Source organism: Sus scrofa, chromosome 5 (genome assembly GCF_054392235.1).
Source record: "Sus scrofa isolate SSC_HxYL_T2T_F1_AM1 chromosome 5, Sscrofa_HxYL_maternal_Yorkshire_Landrace_v2.0, whole genome shotgun sequence".
Lineage (NCBI taxonomy): Eukaryota > Metazoa > Chordata > Mammalia > Artiodactyla > Suidae > Sus > Sus scrofa.
This window is the reverse complement of record NC_139387.1, coordinates 61,098,821-61,125,225: the sequence shown is the minus strand read 5'-3', so window position 1 is coordinate 61,125,225 and position 26,405 is coordinate 61,098,821. Positions and strand designations below refer to the sequence as shown.

The following is a 26,405-nucleotide window of genomic DNA, read 5'->3' as shown; positions in this document are numbered from 1 at the left end:
AGTGCACAAGTTTTATTCATATCATTGCCAACATTTGTTATCTCTTGGTTTTTTTACAACAACCATCCATACAAGTGTAAGGTGATATCTCACTCTGGTTTTAATTTGCATTTCCTTGATGATTAGTGATGTTGAGCATCTTTTCATGTAGTTGTTGAACATCTGTATGTCTTCTTTGGAAAAATGTCTATTCGGATACTCTGTCCATTTTTTAAACAGATTTTTTGGAGTTTTTTTGTCATCAAGTTGTATGAGTTCCTTTTATTTTGGAGGGTATTAATTAACTGAACAGAAAGATGGTTTGAAAATATTTTTTCAACTCAATAGGTTGTGTGTGCTTTTATTTTGTTAATTATTTCTCTTGCAGTACAGAAGTTTTCAGTTTGATGTAGTCTACTTGAGAATTTTTGCTTTTGTTGCTTGTTCTTTGAATGTTATATTCAAATAATTGTTTCCAAGACTAAGGTTAAAGAGCTTTTTTACAGTTTTCTTCTAGAAGTTATACATCTTCATGTCTTTTTTTTTTTTTTTTTTTTTTTGGTCTTTTTTAGGGCCACACCCATGGCCTATGTTCCCAGGCTAGGGGTCAAATTGGAGCTGTAGCCACCAGCCTACACCAGAGCCACAGCAATGCCAAATCCAAGCCAGGTATGCAATCTACACCACATCTCATGGCAACTCCAGATCCTTAACCCATTGAGCAAAGCCAGGGATCAAACCCCTGTCCTCATGGATACTAGTCAGGTTCATTACCACTGAGACATGATGGGAACTCCAAGCCTTACATTTTAAGTCTTCAATCCATTTAAGCTAATTTTTGTGAGTAATATAAGATAGGATTTACAATTTTATTCTTTTACATGTGATTATCCAATTTTGACAAAACAATTTATTGGAGAATCTCTCCTTTTCCATTGAGAAACTATCATGGTATTTTTTTAAGTTTTATTAAGGTATAATTGATTTACAATATTGTGATAATTTCTGCTGTACAACAAATTGATTTGGTTATACATGTATACACATCCATTCTCCTTTAGATTCTTTTTCCTCATAGATTATCATAGAATATTGGGTAGAGTTCTCTGTGCTATACAGCAGGTCCCCACTGGCCAATCATTCTGCATACCTCAATGTGCATATGCCAATCCCAAACCCCAAGTTCATCCCTCCCCCTTCACCTGTCCCCTTTGGTAACCATAAGTTTGTTTTCAAAGTCTGTGAGTCTGCTTCTGTTCGGCAAATAAGTTCATCTGTATCTTTTTTTTAGATTCCATGTATAAATTACATCGTAAGAGGTTTGCCATTCACTGTCTGACTAAATTCACGTAGTATGATAATCTCTAGGCCTATCAATGTTGTTGCAAATGACATTATTCATTTTTTTATGGCTGATTCATATTCCATTGTGTTATGTACCACATCTTCTTTATCCAATCCACTGTTGATGGACATTTAGGTTGTTTCCATGTAAACAGTGCTGCAATGAACACTGGGGTGCATGTATCTTGTTTTTTAAGGAACCTCTATACTGCTTGCCATAATAGTTGTACCAATTTACATTCCCACCAACAGTGTAAGAGGGTTCCCTTTTCTGTGCACCTGTTCAATCATGTATTGTTTTTAGACTTTTTCATGATAGCCATTCTGGTTGGTTTAAGGTAGTACCATACTATTTGGATTACTGTAACTTTGTAATATAGATTGATATCAGGAAGCATGATGCCTCCAGTTTTACTATTCTTTCTCGGGATTGCCTTAGATATTCAGGCTAAGAACTGCATAGCTTTTGTGGTAGAACTGTTTTTTTTTTTTATTCCTATGAGTTTCAACAGGGACATCTAGGGATGTCTTTGGATAGTATGAACATTTTAACAAGATTCGTTCTAATGATCCATGAACATAGGATATCTTTCCATTTATTTGTGTCTTCTTCAAATTCTTTCATTAAAATCTTATAGTTTTTAGTGTACACTTCCTTCACCCCCTTGGCTATATTTATTCCTAAATATTATCATTTTAATGCTACTGTAAATGAGATTCCTTTTCCTTATTTTTCAGAAACTAGAAAAACAACAAACTGAGCCCAAAGTCAGCAAAAGGAAGGAGATAAGAAAGATCATAGAAAAAATAGAGACCAGAAAAACAATAGAAAAGATCCAACGAAATAAAGAACTGCTTTTTAAAAGATAAGTAAAATTTACAAAACTTTAACTAGACTAAGAAAAAGGACAAGACAAATAAATAAAGTTAGAAGTAAAGACAACTGATACCACAGAAATACAAAGGATTGTAAGAGATCACTATGAACAATCATATTCCAACAAACTGGACAACTGAGAAGGAATGGATGAATTCCTAAAAACATTCAATCTACTAAAACTTAATTATAAAGAAGCAAAAAACTGAAAAAACCAATAACAAATAAGGATAGTAAATCAGTAATCAAAATCCTCCTAACAGAGAAAAGCCCAAGACCAGATGATTTTAACAGTGAATTCTACCAAACAAATAAAGAAAAATTTACACCAATCCTTCTCAAACTCTTTTAAAAAAATTAAAGATATAGGAATAATATTCCCCAAATCATTTTATAAGGCCAACATTACCCTGATACCAAAGTCAGATAAGGATATTACAAGAAAAGAAAACTGTAGGCCAATACACTTGATGAGTATAGTGGCAAAAAAAACTCTCAACAAAATAGAGCAAATCAAATTCAACAATACATTAAATAATGAATCATGATCAAGTGGGATTCATCTCTGGCATGCAAAGATGGTTTAACATATACAAATCAATAAATGTGACATACCACATTAATAGAATGAAAAATTAAAGTCATAATCTCTCACTGTCTGACTAACTTCACCTAGTATGATAATTTTTAGGCCTATCCATATTGCTGCAAATGCCATTATTTCACTCTTTTTTATGGCTGAGTAATGTTCCATTGTACATATGTACCACATCTTATTTATCCATTCCTCTGTCTATGGACATTTAGGTTGCTTCCATGCCTTGGCTATTTCATATGGTACTGCAATGAACATTGAGGTATATGTATCTTTTTGAGTCATGCTTTTCTCCAGATAGATATCACTTATATGTGAAATCTAAAAAAAGGATACAAATGAACTTATTTTCAGAACAAAAATAGTCTCATAAGCCTTGAAAAACTTATGGTTACCAAAGGGAAAAAGTTGCGGGAGAGAGAGGGGTGGACTGGGGGTTTGGGATGGAAATGTTCTAAAGTTAGGTTGTGATGATAGTTGTACAACTATATACATAATAAGATTAATTGAATTATTAAAAATAAAATCATATAATCATCTCAATATATACAGGAAAACATTTAACCAAATTTAACATCCTTTCATGATAAAAACTCTCAACAAAGTAGATATGAAAGGAATGTACTTCAACATAATAAAGGCCATATATTGCTAGAGATGGAGTAGGATATTTACACAGGATAGGACCATAGATAGGGAAACCCAGGGAGCTTTGGAAGACCACTGTAAGTTAATAATCACTCAAGAAAAACATCAGAACAAAGCAGGCTTGCTTAACTATAAAGCCATGAGATATGCCTCAGGTCATTAAGTGAAAGATAAAATGAGGCCTGCATTCAAGTTCAGCAAGACAATGACTCTTAGAACCAAAGGCAGGAGTTTAAGGACCACCCTTCTGCTGATATAAATAAGCACCCTGACAGTCCTAGTTTGACATTATAGGGTCAAATAATCTCTTATTGGATACAAAGGAAGAGCTAATGATGTAAACCTGATGTCTACTTGAAGAAAGAGGAAGAGGCTGTCTTTTCCCACTCCCCACTTCCCTTGGATTATAAAAATGTAGCCCACCTAATCCTTTGGGCAGAGCCTCTTGCTGGCCTGCTTGCAATCTATCACAAGTGTCTTATCTTAATAAACCTATTTCTTGCCTATCACTTTGTCTCTTGTTGAATTCACTCTGAGCTGAGGCACAAAGAATCTGAACCTCAGTAAGTCCAGACACTAGGTGAATGAATCTAATTTAAAAACCACGGGTTCAAGTCCCAATCTGGGTTTAGGCTGGGTTCAAGTCCCAGCACATGGGTTCAAGTCCCAATCTGGGTTATGGTTAGGTTCAAGTCATAAGTGTTGTCAGTTTCAATATGACAAGCCTACAGCTAACATCATACTCATATTCAGAGATGAAAGGTTGAAACCTTTTCTTCTAAGATTAAGGACAAGACAGGGTCCCTACTCTCAAAACTCATATTCAACATAGGACTGGAAGTCCTAGCCAGAGCAATTAAGCAAGAATAATGCATTGAACTTGGAAAGGAAGAAGTAAAATTATCTGCTTGCAGATGCTATGATCTTAATACATAAAAAGTCCTAACAACTCCACCAAAAAACTGTTATAACTCATAAATAAATTTACTAAATTTGCAAGATACAAAATCAACATACAGAAATCAGTTGTACTAACAGTAATATATCTGGAAAAGAATTAAAAGGCATGAATGTTCAACTTTTGCCATTGCATTTGAGGCACTGTCACAGTCAGGGAATCAACTTAAAAAGTCTGAAAGACTGTTAAAAAGATAGTAACTAAAAAGAAAAGGAGGCCTGAAGATTAGAAATTTCTAAATAATTTGCATATAATTTACATTTGTATCTTTAGAAGGAGATGAGAATACTATGTAAATGTTGGATAACAGGTGTTTCCTGGCCATCCACAATTAGGCTGAAGTATGGAGAACAGGAAAATCCAAAAAATGGATAATTTTAGGAATGTGATGTTATCAATCTCTAATCCTTCAGAGTAGTCAAAATTAAAAACCAAAAAAAAAGGAAATTTAATGTGTATTTTGGCATCACTAGATGACCTTAAATGGTATAATTCAAGTTGACTAGGAGGGGTAGAATTCAGATGGCAAGGGTTTAAAAAGGGTTAGCTCTCAAGGACTTTGAAAACAGAAAAGGTTTTTTGGAAAGACTGAAAACAATAAAAGGCTTCTTTGAAAAGATTGCTTGGAAGGTTATCACTAGTAATCTTTGTTCTTGGCAAACAAGAATGGAAGCTGAAAAAAATGATGGTTAGGAAAGAATTCAGAAATGTTTTTTATCCTCAGATACTTGGTTTCCAGGCACTGCGGAGCTAAATGTTTGTTGAAGGCTAAAAAGAAATCAACATTCAGTTTATCCAAGGGCCATCAGGATATATTAGGTCATGGTGCCCAAACTGATTCAAACCAAAAGGCAATTAAATGATTTACCATGAAAGGCACAACTGTTAAGCTGGCTGCTCTTTGACATTTTTGGACAAGACATCATTGCCCCAAGGGGAAGCTAAATGGGGAGGGGGAGAAGCAAGTTTAAAATTACAAGGTATTTGTCTCCCCCACCAGCATTTTGGCTTCCTCTGCCATATCTTCCCTATTTTCACTGTCAATTTTTAAAAGTATAGTCCAGGAGATCCAGCTGTGACTCAATAGTTAACGAACGTGACTAGTATCCATGAGGATGTGGGTTCAATCCCTGGCCTCACTCAGTGGGTTAAGGATCTGGCGTTGCCACGAGCTGTGGTGTAGGTCGCAGATGTGGCTTGGATCTGGTGTTGCTGTGGCTGTGGCTTAGGCCAGCGGCTACAGCTCCAATTGGACCCCTAGCCTGAGAACCTCCATATGGTGCAGATGTGGCCCTAAAAGGACAAAAAGACAGGAGTTCCCATCGTAGCTCAGTGGTTAACGAATCCGACTAGGAACCATGAGGTTGTGGGTTTGATCCCTGGCCTTGCTCAGTGGGATTAAGGATTCGGTGTTGCTGTGAGCCGTGGTGTAGGTCGCAGACGCTGCTCAGATCCCGCGTTGCTATGGCTCTGGCATAGGCCAGTAGCAACAGCTCTGATTAGACCTCTAGCCTGGGAACCTCCATGTGACCCAGGAGCGGCCCTAGAAAAGGCAAAAAGACAAAAAAAAAAAAAAGGACAAAAAATAAAAATTTTAAAAATTAAAAAAATATTAAAGTATAGCCCAGACTTCATTGAGCTGGGCAGCTTTTAAAAGCAAATTTTTGGCTCTTGCTAAGACTAAATTAGAACTTCTGAGGGTGAAATTCAGACATTTCTACTTTTAACACTTCATCAAACCATCCAAATGATTTTGATACGTGTTAGAGCATCTTTGGAGCATCTTAGAGTATGTAAGAGCACTTCCACTTCCTCACTTCATACTTGATTCTTTTCAGTCTGGTTTCTACTACCTCACTCTGTTCTTCTCCTGCTGAAATATCCAATGACATCCTAATTTTCAGCTCCAATGACATTAGTCTCACTATCACAAAACAATGACCATTTTTACCACTCTCTCTTTGAAACTCACTACTTCTTGGCTTCCAAAGTAGCATTTCCTTCAGGTTTTCTTCCTACTCACTTGATCTTGTTTGTTTTCTGTGCTGAATCCTCTTCCACTGCCTTGGGCCATGCATTTTGGGTTGTCCCAGAGTTTAGCCCTCATTTTCTCCTTTTTTATTTCTAAGCTTTCTTCTGGGATAATTTCATTCATTCCCATTGTGTTTTTCCACTGACTACATTTTTATGTATGCTTTAGTTCCATTCCTAGCCTCTTAACTACGGTGGCTAACTTTGAGGCCTTACCAAATAGCTGCTTTTAAGGGTTTAAGTAAATTTCAAATGAGAGCAGCAAAAAAGGCTGTGAGTGGAGCTGCTCACATAAGTCTGCAAAAGGTTGAGAAACTGTCCTGACAAAACTGCCTAAGATTGTGTATATGACAGTCATACTGAGAAGCAGTTGACATCAGCCCAGGCCACATAAAGCTGGTAATTAATAGACTGATCCAGAACAGAGAATCTAAAACTTGGGGAGAATGTTGGTGTCAAGCTAATCTGGGGTCATGAGCAAAGGGTTGTAAAGCTGTCTGCAGACCTGGAGAGAATCAGGAACCAAAGAAAGATCTTGACTGGGAAGATTGGGAGATACAGGTATACTGATACAGGTGTCTGAAAAATGCAGGAGCATGGTCCTAAAGCAGTCAGCAAGAGATAACCTGTCCATTGACGGGGAAGCTTAAAGGGCTAGAAAGCTCCAAGAGTTTATTTTTTAAAAATCCCCTAGAACTCTTGGATTTAAAATGTGTTTAATGTGAGGTGCTCAGAACATTCCAGGCTATTCTATCTGAGGACAATTTATCCTCCTCCACTCCCTTCTTTTTAAATGTCTAATTATAAAACATTTCAAACAGAAAATAATTCAATACATCTGCAGTCTCCACAGAGATTAAGCAGATGTTAATATTTTGCTAGAATTGCTTCAGATGGCTGATCTTTTTTTTTTTTTTAGAGATCAATTGGTACATAAACACAACACCCCCCCCAAACATTCTCTCTTCACTTTTTTCCCGAGAGGTCGTCACTCTGCTGAAGTTAGTGTGTGTCAGTCTCCTGTCAGTTTTTATTCTTCTACTACAGTGGAAATACTAATAGTAAATCTAAAAATTTTAACTCAGAATTGGGTAAAATTAAGAGAAAATCTATGTCACACTATTTGAGAGAAACCTTGGGTTGAACAAATATTATTGAAATAAGTACTTTGGGAAATCAGAGCACTGTACTGGTCATTACTTGCCTCAGAAAGAGGATACGATTAGAAAATATTAATATTCCAACAACCCCTAGAGCAAAATGAAGAAATTGCTATGACATGGGCTAAGCAAGGTAATAACATTACTTAAATCTTTAAAACTTATATAAATTTTGCTTATTGTTTTAATTAAAGTCAATGACGCTCTTCAGAATTTACTGAGAAGAAAGTAGGTCCTCAGGTTATCTAAGGTTTAACTACAAAACTTGGGGTTACTCTTCAAAGAATATGAAGGCATATGATAACAACTCCAAGTCTTATTTTAGGAAACTCTATTTCTCATTCAAACAATATATTTGTAATAAGAATCAAAATTTGGCCATCTAGGCCATAAATGCCCTCATTTTGTATTTATTAAACCAGCACTATATATATACACACACATAGACACACATACATATATATATACACTGGTAGTTTCTCTTGCTCTTCAGAAAGTTTCAAACTTACCTGACAGATAAGTTTTAAATTTACCTGGCAGATAAAAAAATTTTTTTAATATTTTAATATTTTATAAAGCAGGTGCTCCTAACAGATTCTAGTCCAAATGCAATGAAAAAATATAATTAGGCAGACAAGATAGATGATAAAATATGTGTACTCATAATTTTACATAAATATTAACATATCCTTAACACTGTGTTTTAATGTTTATTCTTACAAGTATATATGTCTAATTCATTCCTTTTCAATGACTATATAGTATTACTTTGGGAAAAATAATTAACTCTTGTTAATTCTTCCCTTCCACTAATAAGAAAAATCTAGTTTTTTTCTGTTTCACTATTAGCTACCTGTAGTGAGCATTTTTTTTTTTCTTTTTAGGACTACACCTGCAACATATGGACGTTCCTTGGCTAGGGGTCAAATTGGAGCTACAGCTGCTGGCCTATACCACAGCCACAGCTACAGCCACAGCAACACAGGATCCAAGCCATGTCCGCACCCTACACCACAGCTCAAGGCAACACCAGATCCTTTAATCCACTGAGCAAGGCCAGGAATGGAACCTGTATCCTCATGGATACTAGTAGGGCTCATTACCACTGAGCCACAACAGGAACTTCCTATAGTGAACATTCTTGAATTAACTCATTGTAAATAAATGGAAGAGTTTTTCTAAGACAGTCAGAAGTGAAATGCTAGATCACAAAGCATAAGCATCTTAAACTTTACCAGGTATTGCAAATTTCTTTCCAAAGCACTTGTACCAATTTTACTCTTCCACAGAAATTTATTTCCATTTATTTAAACATTCCCACAAATACAGACTAATACTAGTCTCACGAACATATGTCAAGCAAATGGATGTGGAATGGTATCTGACTCTTCTTCAATTTGAATTTCTTTGATTACAAGTGAAGTTCAGCATAGCTTAGTTTTTATTAGCAGTTTTCTCCTCTATGAACTGCCTGTTCATATGCTTTGCACATTGCCCAGTTTATGGCATATATTTTTGCTTTGTTCATGGTGTCTTTTGTTACACAAAAATCACTGGTGTGTAAAGTAAAACTTTGTGGTTAACTAAGGAATAATTTGGGAACCTTCTTCCATGTCAGCAAACATTGAAGGAGGCACTTTCTTTAACAAAAGAGTAAGCAAAGGCTCACATTGATGCAGATTTAAGTAATATCACTGCCCCCCATCTGACAAATTTTTAGCAGTCGTTGCATTTTGCTCATTTTCAGTTTCCTTTTATTTCCGTTGCTTCTAAAGTTCTTTCTGCCCTATGAACTCAGTTATGTATTTAAGACAATTTTTTGTCAAATTTTATCCAGAACTTCTAATACTTGGAAAGGACAGACATTTGAGGTTCCCTTACTTCACCACTTTATATGAATCTCATCCCTTTTCACCCACTCTTAAAGGACACCTTTGGCCTATGTTGATATTCACTCAGGCCAGTCCATCACCTATTAATCTGAGATAGCGTACTTCCCTTTCACTGGAAGAATGAAGGGAGAGCAGGAAAGATGACCCAGAGCCTGAAGGCAGAGTAACCTCTCCTCAGAAAGGATGGAAAGACACAGGATGGGGCCAGTATAAGAGAAGTTTGTCTCAGTCGCTGGAGGACATTTTGTTCCCTCATATGCACAAAAATAATGACAACCTAATCTTCTGTAAAAAGCATGAGAAAGTGCTTATCTTTGAGTATAATTACCTTAGATATAAACACATAAATAGAAGTTGGATATATAGAGTTAGAGCATTTTAATTCTTTTCAAAATAATAAGAAAAATCCAAGGATCTCTGAATAACAAAAAGTCCATGTGGAATTACAGACCAGCTTGATTCGAAGAAGTGATCCATGTGTCCACTTCAACATGCAGGCAAATTTAAGGTGGTGAATTGCAAATACTAGTGTATTTAAACACCCAGAGAGCAAGCTGTTGCCCACTCCAGGTCCCCATTCCTAGAGAGTCAGATTGAGAGGGCTTGAGGATGAGCCTGAAAGTCTCCATTTCAACAGTTATCCCAGCTTAATCTATTTTAGATTGGGGGAGAAACCCTCATCTAAACTCGGGTGGGTACATGATGAAGAAGCAGTAAAGGTTTTGCAGTAGAGAAATAACCTAATCAAAATTCTGCTTTAGAAAGATTATCCTAGAATTTAGAGGGGGCAGATCAAATCAGGAAAATGACTAGTTAGGGAATCACTGCAATAATGCAGTTGAAAGGTAATGAGAGTTAAAACCAGGTAATGGCTGGGAGATAAAAGAAGAGAGATTTTGAATAAGCAGACTCCATAGAATATGGCAAAAGTTTAGAGGTTGAATATATATTAAATGGAAGAATTAAAGAGAGATCAGAGGTTAACATTTTAGGAGGATAATGATGCTATTTGCAATTTTGCAGCACAAATGAATGAAAATAGAGAAAACCACTTACTTGATTATGAACAAGTGAGTTTAAAGTACTAGACTTATCATGTGAGCAACTGGAAATACACACGTGGAGTCAGATAGGATCCAAAGAGGTAGTTTTATGAGTCCTCTGCATAGACATTATAGTTGAAGCCACAGGAGCCTGTGAAACTGCCCAAGAGGAAAGGGGGAAAGATGAGAAGAGAGGGGAAAACCAAAAGGTGAGTTTTGAGGAGTATCCAAATGTAAGAGATTAGAAAAGGAAAAGAAAACAAGAAACAAGGTAGGGCAAGAAATAAATTGAGGACAGAGAGTTTCACAAAAGAGGAAGTAAAGTAGCCACCTGTGTTCAATGATATAAGAGGTTGCCTGTAGGCTAGAGAGGGTCATTGGTGGTCTTCAAGAGAGCAGTTTAAGTTCACAGGATTCAGAGACCTACAGGTAAAAAAAAAAATAAGTAAGAATGGCAGAAGACACAATAAAAGTAAAATCATGCAAAGGGTTTTAATGGTAACGTGAGGGTATGGATACACTGAGAAAAGGTAGGGTTCTGTTCTCAGAAGAAACATGAATTAACCTATATGCTGAAGGGAAGGAGCACACAGAGCAAAAAAAGGTGAGGATAGAAAATAAAAAGAATACTTGATAGAGCAAAGTCAGGGAGAGGGTAAAGGGGTGAAACAAGAGAACAGTTTGGCACGGTTAGCCATGAAAAGGATGTACTTTTTTTGAGCCTGAAAGAAGGCAAAAAAGGTAACAGTTGAAAGTCAAATTAAGGTTGTTGTCAAGGAGGAAAAGAGCTCTCGTTAATTAATTCAATCTTCTCAGAAAAGAAGGAGAAACCACTTGCTTAAATGGGGGAGGGTTTTTTTTTATAATTTATTTTTTTTCCCACTGTACAGCAAGGGGATCAAGTTATCCTTATATGTATACATTTTTCCCCCACCCTTTGTTCTGTTGCAATATGAGTATCTAGACATAGTTCTCAATGCTACTCAGCAGGATTTCCTTGTAAATCTATTCTAAGTTGTGGGGGGAGGGTTTTTTTTAAAACTATAGGCCCGCACACAATTAAGTGGTATAAAATCAGATGTGTATCAATGATAGAAAAATATAAAAGTTTCTAAGTTGCATAGCCTATAAGTCAATTACCCACTTTCAATGATACGGCTGTACTGAGAAACACAGGCAGTAAAGGGTAGGGGATCAGTTATTTATTGCCACAAAACTTAAGTGGCTTTAGTGAATTTTTATCACTGACATGTTTGGGAGTCAGCTGGCATTTAGCTGATCCAGAATAGTCTTGACTGGAACAACTGAGGTGACATGGTTCGGTTCCACATGTCTCTCACGCTCTAGCAGGAAAGTTTGAATAAGTTCCCATGGTGATGGCTGAGGCACAAGAGAGCAAATCTCAACACACAGCCCATTTCATGCCTTTTTGTCTCTGCTTGTGTTATGTCTGTGAGCATCCCCTTGGCCAAAGCAAGCCACATGGCTGAACCCGCTGTCAGAGAGTGGGACAGGTCCCCTCACCCATTGCGGAAGGGCACTGCAAAGATGTGGGTATATGGAGTTCTCCTGTGGCACAGTGGGTTAAGAATGTAGCATTGTCACTACAGCAGCTCAGGTCACTGTTGTGGCGTGGGATCGATCCCTGGCTCAGGAACTTTCACACATGTCATACATGCAGCCAAAAAAAAAAAAAAAAAAAAAATGATGTGGATTTATGGAGGGGCGAATAATTGACCAATGTCACTGAACTTCTGCCTTCTGATGAATACACGCCTTTTCATAATAGTAAACCCACATCTCAGGATGAAATATTTCAATATTTGTGTCTTTAAAAATAGTATGTTCTCATAGTGGGAGTAAGCTTTCAACCAAGGGGGTTGGTACAGTTAAAGCAAAGATTTTTCAATTAACGTACTATCATATTTTGGAAAATTCTGAGTATTACACTACTGTCCCCAAATTACCATAGTTACTGCTGTGAAAAAAATGCAAATGATAAAATAATTAACCCAACAGTGCAGTACAATTACAAACAATATCATTCTGACATGGTCTGAGAATTGTGTCCTCTCGGTTGCACTGCAAACAAGACAAAGCAAAACAAAGTGATAAGAGTAAAAAGGTATGATTTGCACAAATGGATGTAAGTTTACACTTTTGTAAGTTTACAATTTAAAGTCCACTCTATATGATAGGATTATAAGTAATTTTTTAATAGAGCTTTGAAAACGTTTTGTAAAATACAAGAGCTGTTAACAGTCTGCACCCACAAGCTTTTTGCTCTCATGACTCCACAGTGGGTCTTTTTTTATCTTTTTAGGGCTGTACCTGCAGCATATAGAAGTTCCTGAGCTAGAGGTCGAATCTGAGCTGCAGCCACTGGCCTATGCCACAGCCATGGCAACACCAGATCCAAGCCACGTCTGCGACCTACACCACAGCTCATGCCAAGGATTGAATCCACACCCTCACAGACACTACCAGGTTTTTAACCCTCTGAGCCCCAACAGGAACTCCCACACTGGGTCTTTTTGATGTCACCAATGACCTCTGCATTGCTAATTCCTATCACCGGCACTTGACATATCTGATCACCCATTCTTCTTTAATATACTTTCTTCACTTGTCTAAATTTTAGGATACTGTTATTTTCTTGGTTTTCCTCCTACCTCACCAAGGTTTCCCTTGAAGTCTCTGCTGTTAGTTTCTCCACTTCTCCAACCTCTTAATACTGGAGGACCCCAGAGATTAGCCCTTGGACTTCTTTCTTTGGGTCATAGGATGATTTCTTTGTCTCCAACCCAGACAGCTCTTCGGAATTTCAGCTTCCTTTATCCAGCTGCCTACTACAAACATTTTTATTTGTATATCTAATAGCCATTTCAAACTTAACATGCCCACAATCAAACTCCTGATCTTTCAATCTAAATCTGCAGAATTCCCATCTCAGTTGACATCAATTCCGTTCTTATAGATGCTCTTGTCAAAACCTGAGCTATTGTGGATTTTTATCTTTCACATTCCCTCTACTTTTTTTTTTTTCTATTCACTCTATCAGAGAAATGTGTTGGCTTTATCTCTAAAATATACCCAGAATCCAATCCCTTCTCACCACATCCACTGCTATCACCTGCTCCAACCAGTCTTTGGCCCTGATTACGGCGATGCCATCCTTACCGATCTACATGCTTTCCCATTTGCCATTCCAAAGCCTATGTATGCTAAACTCTGATCCTTTCAAATCCTAAGTTAGATCATGTTACTCCTCTGCTCAAAAGACCCTTATGGACCCCTGAAGGCAAAAGTCTTATGATGGCCTATATGTTCCATGTGCTCTGGGCACTGTTTCCTTGCTGATAATCATCCTCTACCTGCCATCCTGCTCACTCTGCTCCTGTCACATTGGCCTCCATGCTGTTCCTTGAAGGCACCAGGCATGCTCCAACCTGAGGGCTTTGTACTGGCTGTTCTCTCTGCATGAAAGGGTCCTTCCCTCTCCTTCAAGTCTTTGCTCAAACAACATCTCCTCATGAGGAGAAAGTTGTACTGCACAGCTGCCTCCTCCCACATACACACACTCCCTGGCCTGCTCTCTGATTTTTATAGCACTTATCACTTTCTAATGTATTATATAATTTGCTTATTTATTATGTTTATTTCTGCCCCTATGACAATGTAAGATATACACAAGCAGGGATTTTTGTGCCTTTGATTTACTTACATATCCCAAATACCTAAAACAAGACCTGGCAAATATTTCACTCAATAAATATGAGTCAAATATATGAATTTATAAACTAATGCATGAAAAAATTAGTTCAATTACTAGATGTATCTTTCTCATAGAGCATGATGGGTATTTTGCTAAATAAATTCAATTAGACATCTTTCATATTTATTTTTATTATACTCCTTACTTTTCTTAGAATCTGCATCTCTTGTTAGTGCAGTTTTTAAAAATCTATCTGGATTTAAAACATTCATTCATACATACAAGTTTATGAAAAACACCTCCACTAAGCTTGTTTCTTCCTTTTATACAAATTTCAGCTAGAACCTAGCTAAAATGTCTTCACTTATGATACTTTTTAATGTAATCTATGTAAAAAGTTTGCCTATCATACATTTTAATCATATCCTTCCCAATGTCTGCTTTGATTTTTTTTTTTTTTTTTTTTTAGCTGCACCTGTGGCATATGGAAGTTCCCAGGCCAGGGGCCCAATCAGAGCTACAGCTGCCAGCCTACACCACAGACACAGCAACGCAGGATCCGAGTCCTGTCTTCAACTTACACCACAGCTCATGGCAATGCCAGATCCTTAACCCACTGAGCGAGGCTAGGGGTCGAACCCTCATCTTCAAGGATACTAGTCAGATTTGCTTCTGCTGAGCCACAAGGGGAACTCCTTTGATACACTTTTAATTAGAGGAATCGCATCAAGAAAGAGTTGTCTTTTCAGCTATCAACAACTGAACAGTCACTGCCATCTTTCTGTTTATGAGCTGAAAGCGATAGATGCTTGCTACTTAATGAGTTCTGCCTGGCAGAGAGAGGACCTACACGTCACACACCCCAGTGACTCCCACCTCCTGAAGTTCCCACATGTCCAAGCTTTTCCCCCTTCCTCACCCTTCTAATATCTTGCCTGCTTCCACTTTCAACAATGCCAGTGGCCAGCTTCACATGCAGTCAGTGAATGGATTGCAACAGGTTGGGTCACATGCCTCATTCCTAAATATCAGGTTCCCACCTTGAAAACTCTGCATGACCAGAAAGGATGGATGACACCAGATGCAGAGGAGTCTGGGCTGCTGAGTAGCCCAGAAGGTAGTTGTCAACAGCACTTTATCATCCCAGACTCTTGTCCCTCTTCTCTCTTTTATCCCCCTCTAACATCCTGTTTCCCCCTTCTCCCTTGTTTATCTCACACTTACCTTTCTCACTTCTTCCTTCTTTCTTAGATAGTCATTATCGTAAGGACATCTTATTGCCTCAGAACTTATAACACTCATCAAAAGTATTTCCTGTAAAATATTTATAGGCTTCCTTTTTGTGCTAAGACTTAAAATCATTAGCATCCCCATCCATTGGAGGCAAATATGAACACTAGGTAGGATGGAGATATTGAGGCCATGGCCAAAGAGCTGTATTCCTAGAACACCTTTGCCCACTATGACCCTATCATGTACCAAAACAAAACAAAAAGTGAAGACAGTTGAAGGCAGAAAAGAATGAGGCAAGCAAGCATTTGATTTAGGGAATGAAATCCTAAGAAACAACCCTGCTACTTTTCAATAGATGACACTGTAGGCAATCTGTCCCAGTCCCATTATCTCCATATAAGACTGCAGCATCTACTTCCTAGGAAATGTGTAACAATAAAGCTAACATCTTGGAAATAAGTCTGTAGACCTCATACTGTTTTAAGAACATACATGATTATTGCTAAAGGTCCCAGAAATAATTAAGCCACCTCCGTTAAAACATGGATTAAAAGAAACAACCAAAAAAAAGCCTGTCTTATTTGTGATAAGCAAAGAACCAATTATAAAGCTTAACTGTAAGATTTAAGAATAATTGTACTACATACATATGTGAAAACATACCATCCAAGGATATCTTTAGCTTAAATTTTACTCATGCAATACTTCAAACATGAAACATACAGAAAATCCTCTAAAAGTTACCTATTAACATACCACTAATATTAAATAGATGTTAACATTTCCCATTATATGCTTTAAACTTTTCCTTTATTTGAAAAAAATAAAAGGTTGCAGCTAAAACTAAAGACCTACTTCCCTTCTCTTCCTCTTCTCTTCCTCTCAAACAACCACTTTGCTGAAATTATCCTGTATCATCTCCATGTAAATTTGGGGACATCCACCTCCATAAAGAAGATATGCTATTTGTGTATTTTAAAATCTTACATATATTCTAAATATACCCTTTCAAACTTTTTCTTCTTTAAAAGATTTATTTCTGAGATTTATCTGTGTTGGTAACTGCAGATCCAGTTTGTTTGATTGGATCTATACTATGATGTTGAAGAACAATTATATATGTGTCTGCTTATACACATGAATTTCTCCCTAAAAGCATAATTACTGCGCTAAAGCACACAGCCATCCTCACATTTATAACACCATTGTTAATACATAATCTTTCCAGCAGGTGTCATCAGAATTATTATGTTTTACTCATTATATAAGTTGGATACAGTATGTCATGACTTTGTATTTCTCTGAATGCTAGCAACGTCGAGAACTTTTTCAAAATTTTATTGGCATTCAGTCTCTTCTGTGAATTACTTTATCATGCTCTTTGCCTGTCTTTCTATTGGGTTGGCTTTCTTTTTAATCATTAATTTGTAGAAGCTCTTTATATATTCAGTATACTAATATTTTGATGGTTATATACATTGCAAATTTCTTGCAGTTTTGATCTCCCTTTTCCATGCTGTTCATGGTATCACAGAGAAGTTATTATGTAGTCATATTTATTAATATTTTCCTTATTAGTCTATACTTTTGAATTACATATAAGAAACCTGGAACTGATGTAATTAAAATATTATTTTCCCATGTTTTTTTCCAATATTTTATTTTACTTTTTAAATTTAGGCTTTTAGTCTATCTGGAATTCAGTTTATATATATGTACAGATATTAACTTTTTTCATATCAATTATCATCACAATATCATTTACTTATATTTGTTTTCCTATATTAACTGTCACACCCCTCAAATAAATAGGTTTGGCTCCAAATTTCCTTTTCTTTTCCATTGGTTTATCTATTCCTCTGTCAACCCTCACAGATTTTATTCTTATGGATTTACAGAAGTTTTAATATCTAGTCAGACAAACCCACCATTATTTTTCTCCTAAGAGATTGTGTTGACTAATCTTGGTCTGTTGTATTTCCATATAAATGTTAGGATTAGCTTGTGAAATCCAAGTAAAAATAAATTGATGACTTTTAATTGAAAGTGCATTGAATTTATAGATTAATTTGGGATAAGTTTCCATCTTTATGACTTTGATTCTTCCCTTCCACAAATCACTGTATCACAATTATGTTACATCTTTCCAATATTTGTCTTCTTTTAATAAAGTTTAATAATTTTCTCAATAAATTTCATAATAATCTTTCATCTTTCTTTTTCTGAATACCTTATAGTCTTATTTTCCATTATAAGTGATATAGAAAGCTTTTATAGTACGTTTCTAAGGGAGAGAGCCTACCAAGTGATTAATAGCACACATCTGGATAGAAACCAAAAGGCCTGTGTTCAAATCCTGACTTTGCTATTTATAAGGCATATTACCTAAAGCAAGTTATTTAGCCTGTTTTTGCCCCTGGGAGATAGTTCCCTCATCTATAAAATCAAGGGTTCTAATAACACCTGCCTCATAGGATAATGGTGATAATTACATAAATAGAAAGAGAGGATGCAAAGCATTTAGAACAGTGCCTGGCACATAGTAAATGCTTAACACGTGTTAATTTGTTGACTCCGGATGGGCTCCAGCATTAACTCTAACAAGCAACCCTAAAATCTCAGTGACTGGAAGCAACAAAGTTTACTTCCTGCAAATGCTGCATATCTAGCATGAACCAGCTGGGCCACTGCTCTACTTTGTCCTCACCCCAGGGTTCAACTGATACAGCAGCTATTATCAGCTATTAAGAAGATTAAGGAGTTCCCATTGTGGCTCAGTGGTTAACGAATCCGACTAGGAACCATGAGGTTGCGGGTTCCATCCCTGACCTCATTCAGCGGGTTAAGGATCCAGCATTGCTGTGAGCTGTGCTGTAGGTCACAGACGCAGCTCAGATCCTGTGTTGCTGCGTCTCTGGCATAGGCCAGTGGCTACAGCTCTGATTAGACCCCTAGCCTGGGAACCTCCATATGCCTCAGGTACAGCCCTAGAAAAGGCAAAAAAGGCAAAAAGACCAAAAAAAAAAAAAAAAAAAAAAAAGAAAAGATTAAAATTAAGAAGATGCAGGAAGATTACCATATTCTGAGGAACAATGAAAAAGTGTATTATAGGTCTTAAAACGTTCACCTGGAAGTGATAGGCATCACTTCTGTTTACATTTCACTGGTCACAGAAAGTTATCTGATTAAACCTAATTTCAAAGAGGCAAGAGAGTAAAATCCTACCATATACAAAGATGGAACCAAAATTATTTATTGAACACCACTAATGGCTACCATATTATCTGTTCAATCACAGTTTATAAAAATTAAATTTTAAAAAATTCTTAATCTCAAATCGTATCAACTTGCTAAATTATCTTATTAATTTTAGTAGTTTGGAATTTTTGTTGGGTTTTCTTGGTAAATATTGCATTCTTTACAAATAACGACTGTTTTGTGACTTCTTTTCCAATTCTTAGGTGGCTTATCTCACACATTTATGTTGAGGTGTGTTGCTGTGCTAGCTAGAACTTCTAGTAAAATGTAGAAAGGTAGAAGAAATAATAACTGACAATAATAAGGTGTGTATTGTCAGTCCTTTCCATTCTTGTGAATTTAGTCAATGTGAACTCTTTATTTCTACATTATGTTGGAGGCATTTCCTTAATTACTAGTGAAGTTGAGCTTTTTTTCCTTAATGTTCTTGGCCATGCAACTTCTTCTTTTATGAACTGTCAATTTATACCTTTTGCCTATTTTTCTTTTGCACTGTTTGCATTTTTCCTACTAATATGTACAAATGCTTATATGTTCAGATACTATCTTTCATTATTTAAATGCATTTGAATACCTTTTTACAGTCTATGGCTGGTATATGAATTTTTAATAATGTCTTGTCATACAGAAGTTTAATGTAGTCAAAATTCTTTCCCTCGTGTTTTGAATATATGCATCTTTTAAAAGAAATCTTCACTATCAAAAGATCATATAAATATTTTTCTATATTTTCTTCTAAATGGTTTTAATTTTTAGTTTTTACATTTAGTTTCATAATACAATGAGCCCTATGTGGTGAAATATTTGGGGGCAAAGAGAGGTAAGAATAAAGGTAAAATAGCAATTTACTTTACTCCGACATATTTGACCATTAAAAATGTTTTCTGAAGAACATTCATTACATCGCTCAGAACTCCTGATCTTCTGTGGAGTGTGGAGCATAGTCTGGGAAATTCTGGACCAACTGAATTCTATCTAAAATTCTAAGATAAAGAAAGGAAATCAATAATTCAGTGCCCCCTAAGTGGTAAGTGCTATGCTACGTATGTTTCCATAACTCCTTCATCCTAAAAAAAGGAAAAAAAAAAAGCCTAATATTAACTCTATTTTACAGATTCGTAAGATTCTAACTGTGAAAAAAAAAATTGAGGCTAGATTTCCAACTTCAAAGTTCATTTCCTCTCATTTTCTTACTACCACAAAATCACTGCATATTTTCTAATGCTGAAGGATAGAGCAATACGTTGGGATTTTAAGACAAAAAGTTAGACACTAGAAAAGAGTGGCAATGACTCTGGTAGAAAGTTCACTTACATTTAAATATATATGTAATCTATGTCTGTTTAAGTATAACCCAGATTTTACAACTTATTTTAAAGTTAAAAACATTAACCAGGATTCAAGTCCTGTAGACATAAGTCTAAACCTGTTACACCAAGCAAGCTGTTTTCTTAGTCTCAGTTAAAGGATGATAATAACAGCTACTGCAAAGGACTGTTAGCAAGATTATAGGAGTTACACAGAAAAAGCATCTAGCACTCTGTCTGGTACCCAATAGGTACTGAAGTATTAGTTCCACTAAATCTCAATTGCATTATACATATGAATCCACAAACCCTACTGTCTAAAAGGATACTGGGAGCCATCACTGTCCTCTCTACCTTCTCTTGCTTTCCTTTCTTTTTCTTCTGCCACTTTTTCTACTTCCTGGCCGCTGCCTCAGGCATCGCTTTGTTAGTAATCCTGGACCTACTCTATAAACAGGTATCCTGTTATTAATTATGATGGGAGGTTCAGTTCAGTGGAGCTAAATTACTTTCATAAGGCCAGGTCAGTGCCAGAATGAGTCACCAACAGACTGAGACTCTTCTTCTTCCCGTGCTTTCTTCCCACAGTGGCCACAGATGTCTACAGGTTCTTAGAGGCTGGAGGAGTCACTGAAGAGTGACCCAGACAGTGACCTCTGAGACCTGTTGCTTATTCCTCCCTGCCATCCCAGAAACGAACAAGTGGACATTCAGAGGGAAGGAGTGAGGTTGTATCAGGATAAGAAAAGATATCACACTGATTCTGTCTCTGCTTCTCCTCCTCCTCCAACTTGTTTTTTTTCTTTTCTTTCTTTGGCTTTTTAGGACTGCACACTCGACATATGTAAGTCAGAGCAGCAGCTGACAGCTTACACCACAGCTCATGGCAATGCCAGATTCTTAACCTACTGAATGAGGCCAGGGATTGAACCTGCATCCTCATGGATACTAGTTGGGCTACTTACTTTTGGCCACACCTGCAGCATGAGGTAGTTTCCAGGCCAGGGACTGAACCTGCACCACAGCAGTGATCCAAGCCATTGTGGTGACAAGAGCAGATCCTTAACCCACTGTGTCACGAGAAAACTCCTCAAACCTGTTTCTTTCCCATAAGTTTCTCTCTCTTTCTTTGTCTTTCTCTTTCCTTCTAGGGTGGTTCTCCTTTGTTAAGTGCTTCCTTCCTCTACATGCTACTTTCTTCCTCTTTGTTCTCTACCACCTCCATCCTAACCCCATTCTCCTCCTTCTTCCCTATTCCATTCAAAACTAATGATAATGATAACAACAACAGTAATAAGCACTTGCCTGCTGATTGTACTGCAGGAACATGAAGTACTTTCCACATTGATCACAGGTGGCTTCCCAAGTCCTGCCAGCCTGGTGGTTGAATTGTTGGGCTGCAGTGAGGCAGGTGGGGGAGTGTGGGTGGTACCCAGTGAGCAGCCCACTTGGATCCTTTTACTGCCAATCCTTCTGACAGTGAAACATCTAGTGCAGGCAAATGCACTGTAGCTCATTAAGGCTGTGTTGCTAATGTACTCCAAGTCAATCACAGTGCAGCTTCCAATGGAAAATTCCCATCTATAAAAGTAAGAAGAAAAAAAAACAAAACAAAAACAAAAAACTGATGCTGAATGGATGTTTTAACTAAGATGGTGACATCATCTCTTGATTTTATGTCTGTCCAGCTTTTCTTCTATGAATGAGTAGGCTTGTGCTTTTCGGAGCAATTTTGTAACACAGACATATGCTAAAAATTATGCTGGAATGCCCGATGAAGCCTGCATCTACATCTACCCAGACAAATTATCTGGTAGAGATACCCAATGTAGTTAATTCCAGAGTGTAAGTCCTTACCTTCTCATATATAGCAATTTAAAAACTGACTCAGCTGCTTCATTACCTCCAACTCTTTACTCAATTCTGCCTATAATTTTGCCTTGATCTTTTAATTTATATTTACTTGATATTTTCATCTAAAAATTCTTGTTGTCTTTAACATACCTGTTTCTGTGTTTCTGTGTAAGCCACTTCAAATCCTCTGTGGAACAATGTGAGTTTAAAAACAAATAAATGAAGTAAGAAACTCTGTCTTTACCCAATCATCAAAACTATATGTCTTGATCTCTATTTTGGCTTCTAGCTCATAGGTTTTTTTTTGTTTGTTTGTTTGTTTTTAAGGCCTCATTATTCATTTGACCTCATGCTGTAGACTGAATGTTTGTATCTCCTCAAAACTCAAACACTGAAACCAAATTCCCACTGTGATGGTATTTGGAGGTGAGGCCTTTTGGGGGGTCATTAGGTCATGAGGATGGAGCCTTTATGATGTGGGATTAGTGTCCTCATTACAGAGACTCCAGAGACTCCCTCACTCCTTCCACCACATGGGGACATATTAACCTGGAAGCAGGCCTTCATCAGATACCAAATCTGCCTGTACCTTGATCTTGGACTTCTCAGCCTCCAGACCCATAAGAAATAAATTCCTAAAAAAAAAAAAAAAGAAAAAGAAAAAGAAATAAATTCCTATTGTTTATAAGCCACTTTGTCTATGGCATTTTTTTTAATAACAGCCCAAAACAGACTAAGATACTTCATAAGAGTATCTGATTGAAAGACATCATTAGAAGATGTACAGGCTTCATTTTATCACCGTTATGTGAATCTTCTTAACCTAAACTTATTCAAGAGAAGAACAGATTTGGAAAAATAGCAACACAAATAGATATTTACTGGCCACTATTCTAAGCCAAATATCTGAGAAATTCTGGCTTGAAAGTCCTAGTTTTGACATGAATTATCCAGGTGTCCTATTTCAAGCCACACTAAGCTTAAAGGCAGGACCTCAGCAGGCACTACTGTCAGCCTTACCCTTATGAGTTTAAAGTGCTACTAGTAAACAGATTAATCACAAGAAAGCAAGTTTCCACATAACCTACTGGAAGTTCTTATCATACACTCAAGTTCTGATTTGGAAAATACATTGGCATTCATGGACTAGAGCAGAGAACTGCTATTTGTATCTCTGCTACATTCTTGAGCACTGGAGAGCTTTTTCCCCGACTGAGTCCCCTGGAATAGGCCATGGGCTCTGTGGTCTGGTGGCCTGGTTACAATCTCAGCTCTGCCAGGTATAATCTGTACACTTCAGGACAAGCTACTTAACATTAGATTTTTCATCAGTAAAATAGAGAAAATAATATTTATTAGAAAATAAATTAATACCTGCATATAGAAAATGTTTGATAAATCATAAACAAATGGATGGAACAGTTATATTTCTACATAACTGCATAACACTGCTGCTCAGTTACATGTATATATATGTTCAATTACATGTGTAGGTGCTCAATTACATGCATATCTCTACAACTCGAATAGAGATGCCTGAAGAAAGGTCCTAATTAGTGATTACTGGTTATTCCAGTTGCATCATCAAGTGGTTGATGACACCTTCCCAGGCATAGACATGATGCCCATCAGAAATTAGTGTCCAAAGCTGAGTCTTTTAGATTTAAGCCTCTTGCAGCTACAGCAAGTGTCCCAACAGTAACAGCTTTTTATTGTATTCCATGATTCATTGAACTGTGTGTAGAGACAACCCCTACACACACACACACACACACACACACACACACACACACACAACAGTAATGTGGCCAAAAAACTAGGTTCTGCCATCAGACCCAGACTAACATTTCTGTTCTACTTATTAGCTAAGAGGCTGTGGGCAAGTTAAACTCACTAAGCTTTAGTTTTTACTTGTTAAATGGAGATAATATCTACTTTGAGGGCTGGTAAGTAGAAAAACAAATGAGACTGTGTATGTAAATCACTTTCCATGCTTGACATATACAAAGCATTCATCAAGTAGGAGCTTCCATTATTATTTTGCTACTGTTAATATTTTATCACCCCAAATACAGAGAAATTTTCCATTAAGAGGGAGACATAACATTGGTTACAAAATTATTTGCATGTAGTTATGACCAAAAAACAGCTTAGCAGTTTTAATCTTTTATGTAATTTCTACAGCTGCAGTTGCCATCTAGTATGCTCTGAAACCAAAAATGTTGATAAATTTGGATCAATTTGTATTGTGCCTAAAAGCTCAAAGAGCTAATTAGGTAAGAGGCTGCCATGATTCTTCCAGATGACTGGGTTAAAGTGACTGGCTGTTCAGGTGGCATTATTACTAAAAATGGTGATAATTATTAAACCCTTTAATGTCCCATAATTACAAATGAAGCTGCCACTAAAATATCACATCAAAAAAATTTTGTATTTTTGCTTATGAATTTCGTTTCTTTGTTCACCGTCATGCACAGTCCACAGATGTCGGTACTCATAATGGTCCTTCTTTTCATGCATGTTTTGCTTTGAACAATTTCTTCCAGCACATTTGGTTGGAAGGTAATAGGCCTGTATCATATTTCTACACGCCTTAGAAGGAAGGGAAGGGACTTAGAGGGAAAGAATGGAAAACCTCAACATGTTCAACAGCAAAGAAAGAGGAGCAAAAGAAGTTTTATCAGCAGCCTGATACCTTATAAAAGATTCACTTGCCTGTAAATGTTGAAGAAAGAGACCTTGGTCCTTTAAGTGATTCTACAGGCAATTGTGAGGACAAGTCAAATAGTACAACTGATTCCCATCCAGAGGGAAATATCTGAATATAAAGGAAGCCAAGCTTGGTTTGGAAAAATATAAAAAGGAAATGTAATGTAATCAAGTCTACTTGGATATTCTCCAGGCTCAATTCTATGTCTTTGTGGTAGTGATTTTATTAGTCATTTGTATAGAGCTACAAACCAAATACTCACTCAGTGTGTATTCTTTAAAAGCCTACCTACACTAGCTTCTTATTTCACTTTGCAAAAAAAAATTTTCAACTTCTCTTTTGAAGATTTAATCTCTGAATAAAATTATGGAAGACAGCTCAGATGCTCTGACAGAAAAAAAAATGCTTTACTTTATTATCTAGCATCGAAGTAGTTATATCAGCATCCTGTTTTCAATGTATAATAACTTCATTCAGTAAGCCTTTCATTCAATAAGTATTTCCTGACTGTCCTCTAGTTATGCATGTCCTTATTCATGAAACCAGACCTAATACGATGGGCTACCTTACTATTCCAAGGCTAAAGCCCTTCCCAAGAGTCTTGATACTTTCTGAAGTGCATAACTTCTTCTACCAACTACTATTCACCTGGTATAAGTTTGAAGAAAGTCTTGATGTATCTTCATCTCCTGTACCCCTGAGTGTCAGAGTGAATAAAGCGCAAGATAAGAAATAACAGAAAAGGTTCTAGAAGCTGAGGCTCCAAAACGAGGAGAGAGAATAAAACACTGATGCAGATCATTCAGTCACCAACTCCCTTCCTATTAAGTACCCACGGGATGTGGAAGCAAGCCAATGGCTTGAAAATTATCTTAAAAGTGGTCCAGGAAAATCATACTCACTTGATGAAATGCAGAGAACACACAGTTTCTGGTGAAGAAGCAGAATTTCTGAAGGTCTTACCTTTTCTCAGAGAAGAAAAAAGTAGAAACACTAAGTCTTTTGTGATCCTTGTAGGGTCTTCAAAATGCTTTATAAAATTACTTCTGTTACAAGTAAACATTGTAAATAAACTTATTTATAAAACAGAAATAAACCCACAGATACAGAAAACAAATTTATGGTTTCTAAAGGGGGGTGGGAGAAAGAGATAAATTAGGAGTTTGGGATTAACAGATACACACTGCTATATATAAAATAGATAACCAACAAAGACCTACTATACAACACAGGAAACTATGCCCAGTATTTTGAAATAACCTATAAGGGAAAAGAACCTGAAACAGAATAAATATATACATGTGTGTATGCATATGTATATACGTATATATATATGTATATATGCATATACATGTAACTGATTCACTTTGCTGTATACCAGAAAATAATACATTATAAATCAACTACTCTTCAAGTTAAAAAATATTTTTAAAAAAACAAGTAAACATTGCTTTCAGTAGCTGATTAGAAGTCCATGAGTGATGCTTTGATGGTAAGCCATGCTATTCATTAATAATGTATGTGGTACTCAGTTCCTAAAACCTTTTCCCTAGTGGCATAAAGATTTTTCTTAAGTGATTCATTTCAGAGTTCTCATTATTATCTTTTATGACCTTAATGAACATCAGTGCCTACTTATAGTTGTGGCAGTTACTGTCAAATGCTCTATGTATGCAAACAACTAAATTGAGAGAAATGTTTAATTTCTGAGGTTCTACTTAGTATCCAGCCAGAGGTATTTAATAAATGCCTAAAGAAGATCTACCCCACAAATTTTAGGCTTCAGAATGAGAAAGAGATT

General features: G+C 36.6%; 1 protein-coding gene across 3 annotated transcripts in view; it reads right to left on the bottom strand.

Moving 5' to 3' along the window:
- Positions 1 to 26,405, bottom strand: part of LOC146403390 (uncharacterized) — a 311,545-nt gene that overhangs the window by 91,047 nt on the left and 194,093 nt on the right. Inside the window, exons 6-8 of one of the 3 annotated variants that reach the window (XM_084956675.1) lie at positions 25,507 to 25,572; positions 22,484 to 22,529; positions 21,346 to 21,621 (exon numbers count right to left, since the gene is read on the bottom strand). In XM_084956675.1, coding sequence (XP_084812801.1) covers positions 21,346 to 21,621; positions 22,484 to 22,529; positions 25,507 to 25,572 — 388 coding nt within the window. The remainder of the gene's footprint in view (positions 1 to 21,345; positions 21,622 to 22,483; positions 22,530 to 25,506; positions 25,573 to 26,405) is intronic. The other 2 variants (XM_084956677.1, XM_084956676.1) reach the window with 2 other exon arrangements.